Genomic DNA, 19,375 nt, shown 5'->3' on the forward strand with positions numbered 1-19,375 from the left:
CTGAAGCATCTATGCTTTTTATTTCTTAATTTAAAAAAAAAAAAGAAAAAAAAAAAAAAAAGAGAGAAAATGCTTGGTTGTGTTATTTTACTAAAATAACGTTACCGTGCTTGAGAATGAAGTTTGAGGGCCTTTCACTTCTGTGTAAAAAGATTGGTTGGTTGCTTTCCCTCCAATGGTGGTGATTTTTAGTTTGTTTCTGAGTTGTGATGAAACTGGTCAAAAGGTCAATTTTTTCCTGCTGTGTCTGTTAGTACTGGAAGAAACTGGGTTGGGTTACCTTAAACTGGGAGGAAGATGGTAATGGTTTCTAACTACAATCCACAGTTGCTGTAACTATGAGTATAAGTGACATTTACAACAAAAAGCACATACAAAAACAAATATATTCAGTTACACTACCAGTAAAAAGATATATATATTATTTTATGTTTTTGAAAAGTCTCTTATGCTCACCAATGCCACATTTATTTGAACAAAAAATACAGTACAACAGTAATATTGTGAAATATTATTACAAGTTAAAAAACCAGTTTTCTGTTTGAATATATTTTAAAATGTAATGTATTCCAGTTTTCAGCATCATTACTCCAGTCTTCAGTGTCACATGATCCTTCATCATTCCAATATGCTGATTTGATGCTCATTATTATCGTTGTTAATAATCATTTTGTAACATTTTAAATGTCTTTACTGTAACTTTTAATCAATTGAATGCATTCTTAAGAGACTAATTTCAAAAACATAATTTTTTTTTGAATGATTCCAAACTTTTAACCGGTAGTGCACGTAGAAACGGTTTGTTAGCTTAACAGCTAATTCAGAGCAATTCATCCTTCAAAGAAATGCAAGGCTACTCCTGTTCGTAAATCAGCAGTGGGGCTATTCTGGTGCTGTAATGTGGCTTGGACATTGTCTTTGGTTGTTAAAGTAACTTGACCTTGCCTCATTTGACTGAAATTGAGTATCTATGATGGTGATCCACAGCATAAAGCACTGATCTCTCCTTGGGTGCAATTCCTTATCCAACCTGTAGGAGTAAAATGGCACAACGTTGCCTTTTCTACTTTGGGAGACGTGTACTTGTGTTAGCTTTTACATACTTTTGTAGATTTATCTTTAGAACACGTCATTTCAGTTGTTCTCTTTTGCTTTGCAACCCATGGAGAGTTTGGTCGCTTTAAGCTAGTGAGAGTTCTAGGGCCACCGACTTTCATATCTGCATCAAACTTAAGTCTTCCTACTTGTGTATCTAGAAAGGAATCTTGAGAGGAAAAGTATCTTGAAAGGAAACGTCATTTTATGTTCTGCTAGACAGTGGGAGAGGAGGAGAGTCACACAAAACTTGTATTTTGCCTTAACCAACTGAGTGAATGTCGCCCCCTGCTGGATCACATAGACTCGGAATTGAAACGGTTCATAAGCCTTAAAAAGATCTAGATCTAACCATTCACAGTAATTTAACTAACCCATCGGATGACAGAACGTGCTAGATGTGGCTGAGGATCTGCAGTCTATTGTTTTTTTTCTAACAAATGTCAGATTTAGCAAAAATGTCTGTGATGTGTGCAGTTTTTGTATGGATGTTTTGAACATGTCATGTTACATATTGATAAATATTGACTGAGGAATAGTTTTTTTTTTCTTACGTTTTTTTTTATTCCATGTTTTCGTGTCTTGCATTGGAGGGAAATGTTGTGAATTGTGTTAAAATGAAGAGTTGTGTTTTTTTTTGGGGAGGGTTCAGAAATGTACTTATGAGATATTAAGAGCATGAATTAAGAAAAAAAATCTAGGAGATTTAACATTTGCCACACAAAACTTATGCTGAAAGCATGTTAAATATTGCACTAAGATGGCATACATTAAACACAGAGATGAATTAAAGATATCTGTAAAACATTTATAGTTCAAATAGCGCATTCAATATAGAGATGTTTCATAAATGTTTAAAGAATCTTCTCTGTCAACAAAATTGTCTTTTAATTTGCTTGACGTTGCAGTTTCTGGTTACGCAACCAACCCACAGTTTTATCAGGTAACATTAACTTGATGACTGAACAAGTAGGTTGTGATTAAAGATGAACGGTGGAACTTGCCTTTTAGGGTGAATCTCACAAAAACATCACCCCAAAGAAAAAGAAAAGAAAAAAGAAATGATTTTGCATGAAGAACATTAGAACCATTAAGGTTATTTGTAATTGTGACACTATTTTCATGAGAATTCCTGAGGGAAACCGTGCTTAATTTTAATTTCTGTAATGCATCTAGATGTTTTAATTTTAAGACTGTTTATTATTATTTTACAATAAACTTTTATTGAATTCAGCACAAGGGCAGGTAAATGTGCCCTTATATGAGGTATAAATGCAATTTAGAAAACTTATTCCATTTTATTATTATTTTTATTAATAATTATCTTGACAATTGTGCTTAATTGTCATACAATAATGTCACAATGCAAAAAAAATGTTTTGTTTATGCAAAAAAAAAAAAAAAAAACAGGTTTTGTGAGATGCGTCTTTTAATTTAATTAAAACATTTTTTTGGATTCAGAATTATTGAACTTAGGGATTTAGGCCAGAAAACTGACCTTACATGGATACCAGTGTCATAATCACTGGAACAGGATCTTTTTGGCCTCAAACATGGTCTTTGGCTCTCCACTTTATATTGCCAAATGTAAGCAGTGCACAAACTCTCTCTTACACTACCTGGTTGAAAACCAGTTAGCTTTTGTTTTTGTTCATAGCCTTTTTCTTTCTTTAAATCACAGAAAGCATCTCAGTAACAGCTGTGACATCGCTAGTCCTGTCAGTGTGTATTAGAAAGAGACAGACGAGCTGTGCTTAGAGGCAAGCTAGTAAAACCCATAACCACAGCGCACACACACACACACACACACACACACACACAGAGATGACCTGCATGCTCCTGACAAGGGATTTTTCTAACTCTTTAAAACAATGAGCCATTTTTGTAGGAACGTGAACTGTTTGGCATTAGAATACATGTGACTTAACACTGATAGAACAATAGCTTTATTATACGACAAGCCACTGTTTTTATTTTTCGAGGTGAGATTGTGAGTCTGTTTCTCCTCTTTATTTTGGGAAACTCTGCTTCTGTTCTTGTCACACGGGGGAATAGGCCGATTCTGTTATCAGATACAGTCGTGGATAGGCAATACATCAGTTTACTCTTCTGGTGTGATATTAGCTATTAGCTCTTACCTGCAGTAAAGTTGTTTGTAACATTGAACTAAGTTTTTGTTGATTTGTTTGATTTTTATATTTATGATTTCATATGTATCCTGTTTTTTAAAGTAATAAAATGGGGGAAAAAAATGACTGTTTCTTCAGTGTCAGCTGATCAGACAAGACTTTACACTGGGTTTTCATCAAATATACAGACAAACTGGAGTGAAAAACAGTTTTATATTTATTATGTGCATGTTTTCGGGGTAATATCATTGTGGTTTGTAAACTATGCGTGAGGCTGATAATATATGCATGCATGTGTTATATACAGTAGCAGCACAGTACAAAATCTTTAAACAAAAAACATAAAAGCTTCAAATTTAAAAACAATTCTTTGCTGAAGGGGTTACATATACGCTACTGTTCAAAAGTTTTGGGTCACAAGATGTTTTAATTAGAGAAGTCTCTTATGCTCAACAAGGCTGCATTTATTTGATCAAAAACCACAGTAAAAAAAGTAATATTTTGAAATATTATTACAATTTATTACAACTATTTCCCATTTATTCCTGTGATGCAAAACTGAATTTTCAGCATCATTACTCCAGTCTTTAGTGTCACATGATCCTTCAGAAATCTGATTTCTAATATGCTGATTTGATGCTCAAGAAACATTTATTATCAATGTTGAATTCTTCGATTATTTGAGGAATAAAAAAAAAACAAAAAAAACAGCATTTAAGTAAAACTCTTTACTGTCGCTTTTTATCAATTTAATGCATCCTTGCTAAATGAAATTTATTTCTGTAAAATTTTGACCCGAATCTTCTGAACAGTGGCACATCTGTGCAAATATGTAGGGCCTGGACATGCCCAATACTGAGGTCAGCTGCTGACTGACTCTTTTGTTCAAGCCATTTGTGCATTGTCATTGTCGCAAAATGAAATTGTCATGATTTACTCACCTTCATGTCATCCTGATAAAAGCTTTTTGGTTTGTTCCTCATGCAACCTATTATATGACTTTTGAAGCCTTGGAATATAGTGCATACAGAGTTTATAGAGTAGAGTTTTATGACTACTTGTATGGTGCTTTTTTGGACAGAATCCATCTCCATTCACTTTTACTAAATGGAAATGGCTGATCATATGAGTTTGGAACAAAATGAGGGTGAGTAACTGATGAGTATGTAGTGTTTCTCATTCAGCATTCAAGGCGTTTGCACGTGCATCGAGAGCTTATGTTTGACTACTCTATACCTCCTCTTCATCTTCACTAGCCAGGGTGTCCAGCTCTTTGTCTTTGCACCGGACGTGTTCAGCTTTGTATGCTTTCTGTAAGTTCTCCAGCTCTCTAATCTCAGCGCGGAGGTGTTCCAGATGCACGGCGCGACGGTTTCGTAGCAGCTTCATGGGCAGTGGGTTCATGTCATTGAAGGCAATGCTTGTCAGCTTTCTGTGGAAAAGGAAGATGAGGTATATCGACATTATAAGAAAACTATACAGTAATGAACTAGCTGATATGTTTATTTCCTGCAGAAACATGAGACTCTCCCAAAGCAAGCTTTTCTTTGTGTTTTTTAAAACTATGCCATTCATGCACTAAAAGCAGGAATGAGCAGGTGCACGGCAGACATGCATAGTATCAGAGGCGTATGTTTAAAATAGCCACACCACAGAAGCATCTGACCCATATTCTGTTTCTATTTGTGTTACTGCTGCTCAGACAGATGCAGGCTGTTTTATTTTACTATGACTCAATGAATTATATATATATGGTGATGTCTGACTGTAGTGAAAAAAGCTACACTGTCACTGTCTACAATACCAGGAGCTCTTTTGAAATGAAATGGAAGAGAGAAAGAAACAGACTGTCACTTTCACTTCACTTATCCCGTAGTCTTCTGGACCGTAGGGGCACCACTGAAGACTTGGCGACCAGCTTCTTCCATTCCTCCCGGTTCTCTGCTTTCCGCACTGTCACTCAGCTCTAGACCTGTCCACTCTCTGATGTTGTCTTCCCATCTCTTCCTCTGTCTACCTCTTCGTCTGCTTCCCTGTACTGTGCCTTGTAATATTATGTGGGCAAGTCCTGATGATCTTGTGGCAGACTATATAGCTCTCTTGGAAACAGACTATATAGCTCTCTAATCTCAGATATATTAGATCTCTCTCTCTCTCTCTCTCTCTATATATATATACACACACACACACACACACACACACACACACACATATTGTTACTTACATAGTTATATATATACATACACTACTGCACTACTTAGACACATTAGTATTTTCACACAAAAATAGTTTTAAGTCAGTAATTTATATATTTTGCTGTAGTGTGTCAGTAGCAAATATCAGTTTACATTACCAAACATTTTGACATTAATTGTAATAATCCAGTGAGATTTTTGTATGCACAATGAGCCTGACAACAGCAGGTATGATCCTCACGGAGATCAATTATTGGAAAAATGTATGTTTGGATATGTAAACTGATATTTCCTACTGACACGTAAAACAATTTTTTGGGGGCGAAAATACTAGCATGCCTAAGACTTCTGCACAGTACTAATATATATAGATATATAGATAGATGTATATATTATAATACTAGCCTATATGTTTAAAGAGAAAAAATGCATTAAAAACACCAAATGTAATGGTATGTCCTGTGTTATAATTCATCCTTAAAAGGTGTAACCATGAATACTGTTATATGGTATAGTGTAAGGCTTTATGAATACATACATTTACTGTATAATGTCTTAATACCTTTAAAATGCATCAACTACAGAAAATATTACTATTCTAAGCTGTAAAAGAACTTCCGTTGCTGTACATTACTCAATATTTACTGTATATACACACTCAGTTTATAGAAATTTCTTCTCTATCCTTCATCTCACCTTCCATCTGCAATGGTGATGGGGAAGATGCGGAGATACTGGTACATTTCGACACTGTCTTGAATCTTTAAGATGTCTTCCTCTCTGTATTTGAAAAGAGCCAGTGCATATCGGAATATCACCTATGAAAAAGATGAATGGGGGATTTAGTCCACAAAACTATAGCTGAATGTTTCGCAGAGTATTCAGAAACATCAAACTATTATTAGTTTGTAATCTGTTTAGTAATTCAAAAGAAACCCAGTACTGATCCATACACTATTTCTAAGAATGCTCTGTCATAGATCCAAGGTACCTTGACTCCCTCATACAGGAAGGTGTCCCATACTTTAAACAGTATGCGGGTAGGCAGACTCTCAACGAACAGCACCAGGAACCATTCAACAGTGATGAGTGATACGTCTACTTTTAGCGCTTCCAGATGGGCTGTGAGTCGAGGGAGTTTCTCTGACATGAGGTCCTTTAGTACACGCTGGTCAGCCTGGATAGATGAGAAGAAGAAAGATGGAAGAAGTGTGTGAGAGAGACAGTGAAATGAAGACGGGCCATTTTAGAACATGGGTCATTTTGAGGAATATACATCTGCTTTGGGGCCAGTTTGTTGTTGTTGTTGTTGAAAAAAAAAAAAAAAATCAGCAAGGATGAATTACATTGACCCTAAAGATTTTTACATTGTTACAAAAAAACAAATAAATGCTGTTCTTTTGAACTTTGTTCATTCATGACTGAAGAAGCAAACTGTTTTCAATCGGTTTTCAACATTGATAATAATTAGAAATGTTTCTTGAGCATCAAATCAGAATATTAGAATGAATGATCTTTGACTGAAGATTGGAGAAATTATGCTGAAAATTCAGCTTGTCATCACAGATTTAAAAAAATAACAATAATTTAACTTAAAATAGAAAACAGTTGATTCAAATTGCCATAATATAACAGAAAATGACTGGTTTTACTTAAACTTACCTCAAACTTAAAAAAAAAGAAGTCTGAGACCACTGAAAATCTACAATTGAAAATCAAATTTAAACCCGACAATAAGCAGCAAGTTTTAGGATTAAGTATTAAAGTAAAACAAGCGTATTTTAAGATTCACAAAGATATTTAAGATTTTCCAAGTTCTCACCTGACAGCCCAGCAGGTCTTTAGTGTAGTAGTTGTGAGGCATGATGTACTCCACAACCACTACCAGACACCAGAAAGCATCTTCCTCATCCTGCAGTACCAGCAGAGCAATGGCCGCCAGTCTGAACACAGTGACATAGATGCTGGTATTTACCTTTCTTTTTGCATATAGGTGTCATAGTATACCTACCCCTAATCTGATGAGCCTGTAAAGTGCCCTCTTCAGCAAGTTGTTGATCAACAAATGACCACTAGATGTCAGTATATCACATGACATGGTCAATATAAGGTCAGCATGATGTTAGTACTAAATAGCTAGTTGGCACTCAGTGTTCAGCATGGCAGACAAGACAACAAACATTTTATATGTAGATAGGGGTGTTAAAGAGGTGTAATCAATTATGACATTAAATGTAAACTTAAGCACGTAAAAAAGCCATTTTTTATAAATGAATAGACATTTTTAAGTAAATCTGGCACTTTTTGGTTTAGTAACGTGTTATACACAATTCCCCATTTATTAAAATTTTTAGTGGCCAATATCCAGCTAAAAAGTTATAGTGATTACTGCAACAATCAAAGCCATTTCTCACTTTATCATGTCTATTGTGGCTCTGCACCAATTACCAGTTGTCGCTTGGATTGTGATTACCTGTTGAGTCCCTGCACGTAGCCGATGGTGGGGTTTTGCCATGAGAACGCTTGCAGAACTCTCTCCAGCTTCTGAATCAAGGTGCTCGAAGGAGGGGAAAAGTATTGATTGGTGGTCAACGTACGTTCCAGGTCCAGCTGGATCTGTCTGGGTACCAGGTGAGGTGAGGTTCTGCTCTTTTCGCACAGCTCCTGATAGCGGTCGGGATGACGCTCTCTTAACGTCTTGGTTCTAGTCTGTATCATAAAACGCCAAACCCTCACGCGGTACTCGCGTGGCAAGCCTGTTCGGAGTAGACCCTTCAATTCTGTTGATGAAGAGAGTTCAGCTTCAGGACATCCGAACAGGAGCTGAGCGCAACGAGCCAACAGCGGCCCATCGCATTCCTCGTGATTCAGCAGGTTTTGGGATCGGATCTCCAGGGCCTGGATCTTAGCAAGGAGCTTCAGGTCCTCAGCTTTGTAGTCTACTGCGATCCTAAATCCATATTCATCGTACTCACTGTAGAATGTTGGGAATTGTGAATTTTTTTCCAACATAAACAGAACTTTGACAAACATTTACATGGCAAACTGTTCTATGACTATGCACGTTATTTAATTGAAGCTCTATATTCTTCTTCTACTTTCTTTTAGCAGGGGCCTTATCTAAGCAACAACTGAGCTATTTCTTTATAAATCTCAGTACACTGTAAAAAGTGAACAGTTGGATCAACTTAAAAGAATTACTTCAATTGGTAACACCTAAAGAAATTAAGTTTTCTCAACTTAAATTATCACGTTTTATCGTGAAAACGTGATAATTTAAGTTGAGAAAACTTAATTTCTTTAGGTGTTACCAATTGAAGTAATTCTTTTAAGTTGATCCAACTGTTCACTTTTTACAGTGTATGTCGATGAACCTGAGTCATTTATTTCCATCCAAGTCTGGATTGGTTTACTATTCCAAGTGTGAATGAGAATTAAGAGCTCAAAAGAAGATATGAACAGGTGAACTGATGGGACTGTGTACCTGATGGGGTTTATTTTGATGGCTGCTTTCAGGTCTGCCTGAACTGCATCTTTAAGCACCTTCTTGATTGCTTCCCTCAGCTCCGGATTCAATTCCTCACTCTCCTGGAGTTTCTGGAGGATTCCCAAATATCTGCTTTCCATCTGACAGTTATTGGCCTCTAAAACAGCACACTGACACACACATAGTAAAGCTATAGTAAATCTGGTTTCAAACACTTTTTTAGTGACATTTACCAAACAATCATGCCATAAGATTCATTTTCTAAAAATGGAATTTCCCTTAAAGTTGTATAAGTACACTCTAACTTTCAAACCTCAAATCTCTCAGTTCATAAAGACCTATTCAGTGTTCAGATGAAGAGGTTAGCCAAGCAGAACAAAGTGTAAAGACGCCTTTAAAGCACATCAGCAAGAAAATATGGCTGTTTTGGTGCAAGAAAACTTGACAGACAAAAATTCACCTTTACTATCAGACTTTGCTCCTGTTCTGAACTTTTTCTCCAAAGAGTCGTCAGCTGGTAGATCTCAGAGTTTAGGTACTGGTTCTGGGTTTTATATGCTTTCAAATCATCCTGAAATAGAGATATGATCATGATTGTGTTTACAGTAGAGCTGTAATCATGCTTGGCACAGCCATTTCAGAATCGGACAAACTATTCATAAACAATGCTTTCAGAAATCATTCTAATATGTTTCTTTGATGAGTATAAAGTAAAAAACAAACAAAACAATTTTTTTTTGTATCAATGTCAAAGTCTTTCCTGTCACTTTTTATCAACTGAATGCATCCTTGATGAATACAAGTATTAATTTCTTCTGACCTCAAAATTTTGCATGGTAGTCATGATTGCAAATCATAATGGCGAAAATAATTCTGCTTAATATTTTTGTGAAACCCATAATACATTTCTTTTTTCAAGAATATTCGATGAATAGAAAGATCAAAATAGAAAACTTTTGTTACATTGTAAATGTCTTAACTTAACATATATCATCTATACAGTAAATACATTAAAAAGTTTATTTTCTCACTTTCAAATGCACATTCTCCAGTGTTAGCTGTTTGAAGGTTTCAGTTTCCAGCCCATTGGTGCAATGCTGGTCTTCCCCACAGCCTGCTAACTTCTCAGATAGCTTCAGTATCACTTCCTGTTTGGCCTGGTTCTTGTGCATCAGGAGCTGGACACTCTCTTGGAGTTCAGCGATATGAGAGTCCCTCTGGTTCAGATCCCTCCGTAGGATCTCGTTCTCCTGCTGCAGGGACTCCAGATGGTTTCTCAGTTCGGCTGCACGCCGTTCACCGTGTCTGAGGAGCTCCAAGCGCTCCTGCTCTCCCTCCGCAGCTAGAAACTGAGCACAGGTTCGTTTCTCCAGCTGAGCATCTTCCAGCACTTTATGTAACAGCAACACCAGCTCCTGACAAATGATACAGTACATATGCAGCTTTTAGTAGATTATATGAGTAATGAATAATCCAGCAGGAAGATGAAGGTGAAGTGGTGGTTAATGTCCTCACTTTACCTTCTGTGCTTTGACCTCTTCAGCCAGGGAAAGTTTTTCATGTTGAAGTTGAGATCTGTCTTGTTCAAGAGGTTGGAACATTTCTTTGCAACTCTTCCTGGATTGCGACACTGTGGATAGACGATTTTTTTGCAGGTCCCCACACCTGACATTAGAAGGGGATTCTGGGGTTTGAGAAGATCCGGGTGTGGGAACTGATAAAGCTAAGGAGGAAGGTGGTCATGAGCATTTACATTTAAAACAATTGTTTATTATTTTTTTTCTGGTGAGAAAGTAGTAGCGCTTACTGTGTGTCTTAGATGAGGGTGTTTTTTGGGTGTCATTTGGGTCGTCAATATGGAAAACACTTTGTCTAATTTCCTGTGACTGCCGGTTACGGAAACTGTGCATTGTGTTCCTGTTTATCAAACACAGAGACACCTCTGAAGAAATGACTCACAATAACAACTACTTTTTTTGAAGAAAAAGGCCAGTGTAAACATTGCAACATGTTGTGGATGGTTGCCAGGGCATTGTTATGTGGTTGCTAAAGTGTTCTAAGTCTTCTAAGTGGTTACAAGGATGTTATTAGGTAGTTTTTAGGGTGCTCTGGGTGGTTGTTTACTGGATCAAATTAACAGAGCCCACTCAAGTATCTAGATACAGCTTGGTCCCTCCAATTTCAGTCTGAAGGGTTTCATTGCCAATTTAATCAACCATCCGGTGACATTTGTAACTTAAGTCAAATAACTTAAAAAAAGTAAAAGCAAAAACCTCATGATTTGGATCATGTCCATAGCACAGTTGGTGCAGGACAAGTTGTGCTGAAGTTTAATACTTAGCATTGATATTGAAACTTACAAATCATAAGTATGAGCAATAGTAAAAGATTGCCTTAGAATTTATTTAGATTAATTTATTAACATCCTCCTTTGTGGGTATATTATGTAATCAATTTAATGATTTTTGACATTTCAGATGATGATGAAACAGTGTTTGTCATGATGCGTTTTATTTAGACATAGAAGCAACTTACCACATCCTTATTGAGACAGACGTGAAACTACAATTACTTTCTAATCTCATATTAGATAGACTATACGTTGCAATGCCTACATAATTCAGCCACCAAACAAGCAGAGGTGGACAAAGTACACAACTTACTTAAAGGAACACTCCACCGTTTTTTCATATTAAACTATGTTATTCCCTTAACTAAGACGAGTTGATGCAACCTCTCTCGTCTCAGTGCGTGCACTCAATCGCTCTGGCGCGCGGCGACACTTTGATAGCACTTAGCTTAGCCCAGTTCATTCATTAGGGACCAAACAGAGATGAAGTTAGAAGCGACCAAACACCTCCACGTTTTCCCTATTTAAATACAGTTACATGAGTAGTTACACGACCAAGTATGGTGACACAAAATAAAACGTGGCGCTTTTCTAAGCGGGTAAAAAGGATAACTATAATGTATGGCGGAATAGCACTCGGGAGCACTTCGACTCGGCGCAGTAATATCATCACTCCTGAAAAATCCTCTCCCCCTCTCCCTCCTATCATTAGAACCAACGTGACTTTTTACTGCGCCGAGTCGAAGTGCTCCTAAGTGCTATTCCGCCACACATTATAGTTATCCTTTTTACTCTTTTGTCTCTGTTTGGTCCCTAATGAATGAACTGGGCTAAGCTAAGTGCTATCAAAGTGTCGCCGCGCGCCAGAGCGATTGAGTGCACGCACTGAGACGAGAGAGGTATGCATCAACTCGTCTTAGTTAAGGGAATAACATAGTTTAATATGAAAAAACAGTGGAGTGTTCCTTTAATTGAGCGAAAGTACAGATACTACTGGTCAAATATTACTCCGTTACAAGTAAAAGTTGTAAAGACCGATTTTTACTTAAGTAAAAGTGCAGAAGTGCTTGTTTATAAAAGTCAACCCGACATTCATTTCCAACCAAAATGCAACCCCCGCAACCAACCAAGTTCCCTGACTTACGTTACTACTTTCTGCTCAAGGACCTTGACAGAATTGTAGTGGAGTAAAAAGTACGATATTTGTCTTTCAAATGTAGTGAAGTTAAAGTAAAAAGTTTCCAGAAAAAATAATACTCAGGTAAAGTACAGATACTCAAAAAGTGTACTTAAATACAGTACTCAAGTAAATGTGCTTTGTTACTGTCCACTCTCATACATATACAATGTCAGGAAGTGTATGTGTGTGACAGAGTAATGATAACTTCCCTAAAATAATAATTCTAGAGAAATTTAGATAACACCGCTTTCTTGGAAGGTGCTGACGCAGATTTTCAGTGTGATGTATTGTTCATTTTACCCTAAAAATATGCCATGATGCAAGTGTCCATTTTGTGAATTTTTTAGAACAGACAGAGAAAACATAACAAGTACATGTACTCACTGCAGCTCAATTAGCGGATGTTTGATTGACATATTGAGGGGGTTGTTTAATCCTGGTGCGGGCAGACTGGCAGCTTCTTCACCCACCAGGCCAGAAGGAGTCTTCACCATGGGCAAGAAGTTAGCTGTGTAAAAGAAAGCAGAAAGTATGTTCAACAAACCCATGGCATTAAATACATCTGATAGTCCAGTATAACAAGATGCTTTCAGATAATGAAACTTACTTGTTTCTTATTTGTTTTGTAAGAAATTATTTTTCTTTTCTTTTTTTGAAAGAAGTCTCATGCTCACCAAGGCTGCATTTATTTGATCAAAAACAGTAATTTTGTGAAATATTATTACAATTTAAAACAACTGTTTCCTATTTCAGTTATTTGAAAATGTAATTTATTTCTGTGATGCAAAACTGAATTTTCAGCATCATTACTCCAGTCTTCAGTGTCACATGATCCTTCAGAAATCATTCTAATATGCTGATTTGCTGCTTAAAACATTTCTTGTTATTACCAACTGTTGAAAATAGTTGTGCTGCTTAAAGGAACATGCCGACTTTTTGGGACTTTAGCTTATTCACCGTATCCCCCAGAGTTAGATAAGTCCATACATACCCTTCTCATCTCCGTGCGTGCCGTAACACTGTCTGACGCACCCACCGCTAGCCTAGCTTAGCACAAAGACTGGAGGTAAACGGCTCCAGCTAGCATACTGCTCGTTAGAAGATGGCTGTGTCTCATGTGACCTTGTTATTTGTATGCGCTGTGACTATACACATCACAACATGTAAATAGGAAAATGTTGGCGTTATTTTGTCACTTATTGGGAGCAGTATGCTAGCTGGAGCCGTTTACCTCCAGTCTTTGTGCTAAGCTAGGCTAGCGGTGGGTGCGTCAGACAGAGTTACGGCACGCACGGAGATGAGAAGGGTATGTATGGACTTATCTAACTCTGGGGGATACGGTGAATAAGCTAAAGTCCCAAAAAGTCGGTGTGTTCCTTTAATATCTTTATGGAAACTGTGATATTCTGCTCTTTCTTGCTCCACCTAGTTCTTTTTTAATGACACAACCACACATTGTTGTACGTTTAACGCAGGGTGAGGTACATGTCTCAGCATGTCTGAAATTCCTGATAATAAAAGAAGTGCTGTTTAAAAGATCCATATGCTAACCATAGCTAGCACAGAGTGAAACAAACAAATATTATTTCAATCTCTGAGAATACTTTTAGGTTATATTTGGCTGGTGGTGCAATATTTGGGATTTTCTACAGATTCAGCTGCTCAGACATTCATTTCCTGCATTTGACTCTCATCCCACAGCTGTTTCCTAATGCCTGGATTTCAGAGCTTGAGGCTGGAAGGGGGTGTCTGTGTAATAGCACAATGACAAGCCCAACCCTACTTGTATTCCTGGAAATGATGAATTTAAACATTGTAAATTAGAAGAGATGGGGATAAGAAGAGAAGAGAGCAATTTGCAATATTAATAATTCATATACTGTAGCAGATATACATTTAAAAGCAATTTTCCATCAAATTACTGCTGCCACACGTCTACTGTAAATCCCAAAAGGTTTCTGTGCCTCATAAATCTGTTTAAATTAAATGTCAGACTATAACATAACATATTTTTTGATTCATTTTAATGTTAGTACATAGTAGTTAGACACTTAATGTAAAGCTAGACCACTTTTATTTTTATACTTTCAGTTTTCATTTTAATTGTAACTTTAGTATATTTTGTTATGTGCTTCTGTCATTTATTATTTCATTATTTTATATTTATATATTAATATTTACATATTCATTTATAAATTCTTTTTCTTTATATTTTCTTTGATTTATTATTTATATTTTATATATTAATTTACATTTTATTCTATTTCTGCTTCATTTCAATAAATGCGAATGAAATCGTTTTAGTTAAAAATAACAACACTCCAGCAAATATGCCAAAAAGCTCATTTGCAATATGTTATAAGTTTGTCACAGGGGTTTTCACACAGCTCTATATTTTAGTAACTTAAGACGTTCTAACGTTTCTGGTAATACTTTATAATAAGTATATATACTTCTATATTTGTGTCATGAATTACTGATCTGTGAAAGCATAGAAATGGAAAAGGTTTCTCTCGCAGATGAGAGTGGATAATGGCTTTTTGCTCAGTCATTTAAGTGTCTACACTTAGGTTAAGTGCACATGGAAACTGAGCTCGGCAGTCATTTTGTGTTCAGTTCACTTCAAACCCCAGATTGTTAGCTAAGTGCCATGCAGCCCTGATATTAGCTGCAGTGCAAACCAGAGTAAGTTGCATAGCTGTCCTGCGACATAGTGAATAAGATGGATATCAACATCCATCCCACCATTTTCCAGAATGACTAAATGTTTAAAGCTTGCAGATGATTAACATTCCCTTTCCCGTCACACCCTCCTGCTGTGACAGATAACAGAATGAGTAGATCTGCCAGACATAGTAAGCATGCACAAACATAGTTGGAGACTGTATGAGTCCTGGTTAGCATTCTACAAATAAGCCCCTTGGGCTAATGATGACTAAACTAAAACAATGCAACCAGCTGAGTAACGTGCTATCTGATTGGTCGCTCTCAGCTGCTCCCTTCGTGCTAATCTTGTGCTTTCCTCCCTCTATACTTGGCTTTTCCTTTCTCTGTCTCTGACCTGTGCTCATGCTCAGAGCCTATGGTTTAGTAACATTGTTTAGAAACAACTGGGATGTTATCTTGAATGCCAAATGTAGGTAGCATTTAGTAACATATAATAGACTCAGATTATCATCTGACTGAAGGATTTATAATAGTTTGAAGGTGAAGAAACTCCTCCGTCAATAAAAAAAACAGTCAGTTAAAACATTATTTTGATGCACAGATTCCAAGCATTCTGTTCTGACTGGGCTGATCTTTCACTTTCTATTAACTTAGTATCACATGACTGGCCAAACTAGACTTTCCTTTGAAAAACTAAGTAAATTCCCCCTCAGATCATATTTCATAAACAGTGTAATTTCCAAAGTGCAGTAACTGCTATCTAAAAGTAACTGTTTTTAAAATAAATGAGGAATGCTAGGTTTCGTATTGTCTCTTACCAGGGCAGTTTGCTGATGGTGTGCTTTCAACAGTTAGGTTGTCTGGTCTTGGCATGGACTGATGTTCAGCATGCTGCTCCCTGAATAGGGCACGTTTCAACTGCAGCTGTTGCAACCAGTACATCTGGGTATCCCTGTTAGCTGCCTGAAAACAGAATGATGTTTGAAGACACACCGTTTGGGCCGGTTGCATAAACCTCTAAGACTAGTCTTTACAAGTTACACATACTTTTTTTTTCTTTAAGACTGTTCATTGCTTTTTTTAATCAGTTAAACGTAGATTAGCCTAATTTGATACCGAAAACCAAGACTAACTGCCCCTGACTAACTGCTAGTGGGTCACACTAGAACTTAAATGAGGAGGAGAGACCCTTTATGGAAGTACCACATTATTTAATATTCCGGCAGGCCATATTTTAAAGGAATCACTCCGCCCAAGTAGCAGTGCTTCGCCTTCTGAGAATATAGTTCCCAGTATGTATACGGGTAGAAGATGGCTGTGTCTCATGTGACCTTGTTATTTGTACACCCTGTGACTACACAAATCACAACATGTAAATAGGAAAATGTTGGCGTTATTTTGTCACTTACTGGGAGCAGTATGCTAGCTGGAGCCGTTTACCTCCAGTCTTTGTGCTAAGCTAGGCTAGCGGTGGGTGCGTCAGACAGAGTTACGGCACGCACGGAGATGAGAAGGGTGTGTATGGACTTATCTTACTCTAGGGGACACAGTGAATAAGCTAAAGTCCCAAAAGGTCGGCGTGTTCCTTTAAACATTTAAACATTAAAAAGATAAAATTCTGTTCAGAACACACTTTATCAAGATATGTACAGCAAGCAGCCTTTTCTCTCTGACCTAGTTTCAACACGATTGATACTCAAGAATGTGATGTGTAAGGACTGTCTGACTCTACTGATAACAACAACAAGCTTTTTGGAGACAAGAAAGAAAGAAACAGAAAGAAAGAAGAAAAATTATATTAAGTAAGGCTTTATATTCATCCCTCAGTTGTACGCCTGAAGCTTGTTATTTGAACAGCAACTGACCTTTAGAATCTCCAATGTTTTAAATCATGAACTGTCATTAGACAATGGTTTCGCTTTTCTTTTCTTTTTTCTTTACTTCTTTCATTTTAGTCCAATATGGACTAATATTGGACTTTACCCCAGGTCCTTAACCTAATAACATTTCATATTTAACAGAAGATAGAACAAATGAAAGGCATTGACATTTATCCATTATTTTCACAACCACATTTCATATTATTTCCCCCCCTGTATAGCTGCCATGTTCTTCTCATTGATTTGGTCTCAATTACCATCCCATCTCAAGCAGCTCGTCCCCATTTTTTTGCTTAAAAAATCACAGTTTATGGAAGCCTGTTATTTCAAACCAAACCATGTGATAACATTACCTTGAGAATGAAAGTGCGCTCTGGTGTCTGTATATGAAAGGTTCCCTCCTCTCCCTGCAACGGGTAACTGAACGTGGCCCGAGACAGATCCGCCTTACCCAGAGGATTGATATCCTGTGCCATGCGGTAGTAAAACAGCTGACAGCTCTTCTCCTCGTAGGCAAACCAGCGGGACTTCCAGGCTTTGAGAGGTCCACCCTGCTTATTGAGGTAGCCACATAGTTTACTGCCGGACTGAACGGGTGTCCTTCTGGCAGAGGTCCCATCAGGCTGAGCAGCATGGATATTGGTGTCCTCTTTAGCCTGTGCCCCATTTGACCGACCCAAACTCTGCTGTTGGTTCTCCTCAGCGCCGACACACTCATCCACAGGAGATACGTACATGTCTGGTGGTGGAGGTAGAGTGCTGGAGCTTCCCTTGCTCTCCATCTGCTTATCTCAACAAAGAGAATCAGTGACATCAGACAAAATGTTGTCCAAGTAATTAAATTATGTCCATCAGCATAGCCACACCAGAAGAATATGATCAAATAGAGCTTCAGTAAAATATATGCACACTATACTAATACACTAAACCAGGGGTAAGCACGTTCGGTCCTAGAGAGCCTTAGTGATCCTGAAGAAGACATTGATTAACTTGTTCAGGTGTGTCTCTGCAAGACAGCTGCTCTCTAGGACCGAACTTGCCTACCCCTAAAGAGTAAGATGTCCGCTTAGGAACAATGTGCATTAAGTGCATTTACTATTAAATTAAACATTTAGAAGTTTAGCATGTGCTGGATGTTGATATATCAGCCTATATTTTACAAAGGGAAATACATAGAAACATGTGCTAATTTAGTAATAATAGCACAAAATGTAAAATTATTATTTTATTATTATTATTATATCTTCACCCCACTGTTGTCATTTATAGATTATTATTAATATATATATATATATATATATATATATATATATATATAAAGATATTTTCACATTTAATTGCCAATATTATCATTGAAGATGTCATAATAGCAACACAAATTGAAATTAATTCACTTACCTTAGTAGTAGTCTATAAGTTTTAATGTACATCCAAGCATGAAATTTAATAATAACAACCCCATTACTTACAAAATCTTTTTACTTCAAAAATAAAAACAATATTTTTCTCCATAAATCTAAAAACATTAATGTGTCCATGAGTCCCTAATTAATACATAGACACAAAAAACGTTGATATTCAACATAATTCAATTACACAGATCACTATTTTCCAAAGACAAATCTTAAAAAAAATTCTATGTATGGTCAAGGTAAAATATTAATGCGAGGAGGTCATCTTGGGACATCTTACCCCATCTTATCCTACTTCGAAATAATAATAATACATTTTTAAAAAGCATGGAGATTATATTGTTCGTCATACAAAATGCCATTTTCAAACGAATTGCACAATACAGTATAGCTATCTCATTTCAGTTTCAAACTAAACAGATTTCACAATTAAATATAACCAGCATTTATATACAACTCTAGGTAGCCTAATTCTTTAAAGTAAACTGTATTAATAATTTATTAACAAACATGCTTCATATAAGTAAACCATACATTTTCATACAGAAAATATAGGTTCAAATTGCAAGCTGCATGACATTTCAAATTATTTTAATGTACATTAATAGACTGTTAAATATTATATAATGTATGTTAATATTATTAATGAAACAATACATGAAAATGGTAACCCAGTCTTATCTTAGTCAACACACGAGGTAACTTAGTTACACGCGCGCATGGTTCGCGCTGTCAGTTGTAATAAATAAACTGTAACATAACCCAACAATTGATAAAAATCACACACCTTGTCTTTAAAAAGCTTAAAGGTTCTTTAGTCCATGTGTTTGTCCAGGGCGCGTCTATATGGCACTATAAACAACTTGCACACTGCACTTCCTTCGTGAATGATTCATATTTCTCGAAGAGAGTCCTGTCATGAAGGAAATCAGGAAATGTCACATATCAGGATGATGTAAATGTGGGTCGTTTTGCGGACG

The 19,375-nt window shown here is 36.7% G+C and overlaps 1 protein-coding gene across 3 annotated transcripts; it reads right to left on the reverse strand.

Annotated features, from left to right (window-relative positions):
• Positions 1-35: 35 nt before the first annotated feature.
• Positions 36-19,310, reverse strand: tbc1d2 (TBC1 domain family, member 2). Of its 3 annotated transcripts, none has more exons than XM_084430118.1 (14): positions 19,183-19,310; positions 17,337-17,765; positions 15,922-16,066; positions 12,821-12,944; positions 10,714-10,823; positions 10,427-10,629; positions 9,938-10,321; positions 9,367-9,477; positions 8,904-9,076; positions 7,893-8,393; positions 7,242-7,362; positions 6,411-6,596; positions 6,116-6,237; positions 36-4,656 (listed from the first exon to the last, which is right to left on the reverse strand). In XM_084430118.1, exons 2-14 carry the CDS (start codon positions 17,763-17,765, stop codon positions 4,455-4,457), a joined length of 2,811 nt encoding a protein of 936 aa, XP_084286244.1. In that variant the 5' UTR covers positions 19,183-19,310; the 3' UTR covers positions 36-4,454. The 3 variants fall into 3 exon arrangements, with proteins under 3 accessions (XP_084286244.1, XP_084286245.1, XP_084286246.1); XM_084430119.1 differs by having other exon boundaries at positions 17,337-17,768; XM_084430120.1 differs by having other exon boundaries at positions 17,337-17,773; positions 19,183-19,271.
• Positions 19,311-19,375: the final 65 nt, after the last annotated feature.

Source organism: Rutilus rutilus (genome assembly GCF_951802725.1).
Source record: "Rutilus rutilus genome assembly, chromosome: 14".
Lineage (NCBI taxonomy): Eukaryota > Metazoa > Chordata > Actinopteri > Cypriniformes > Leuciscidae > Rutilus > Rutilus rutilus.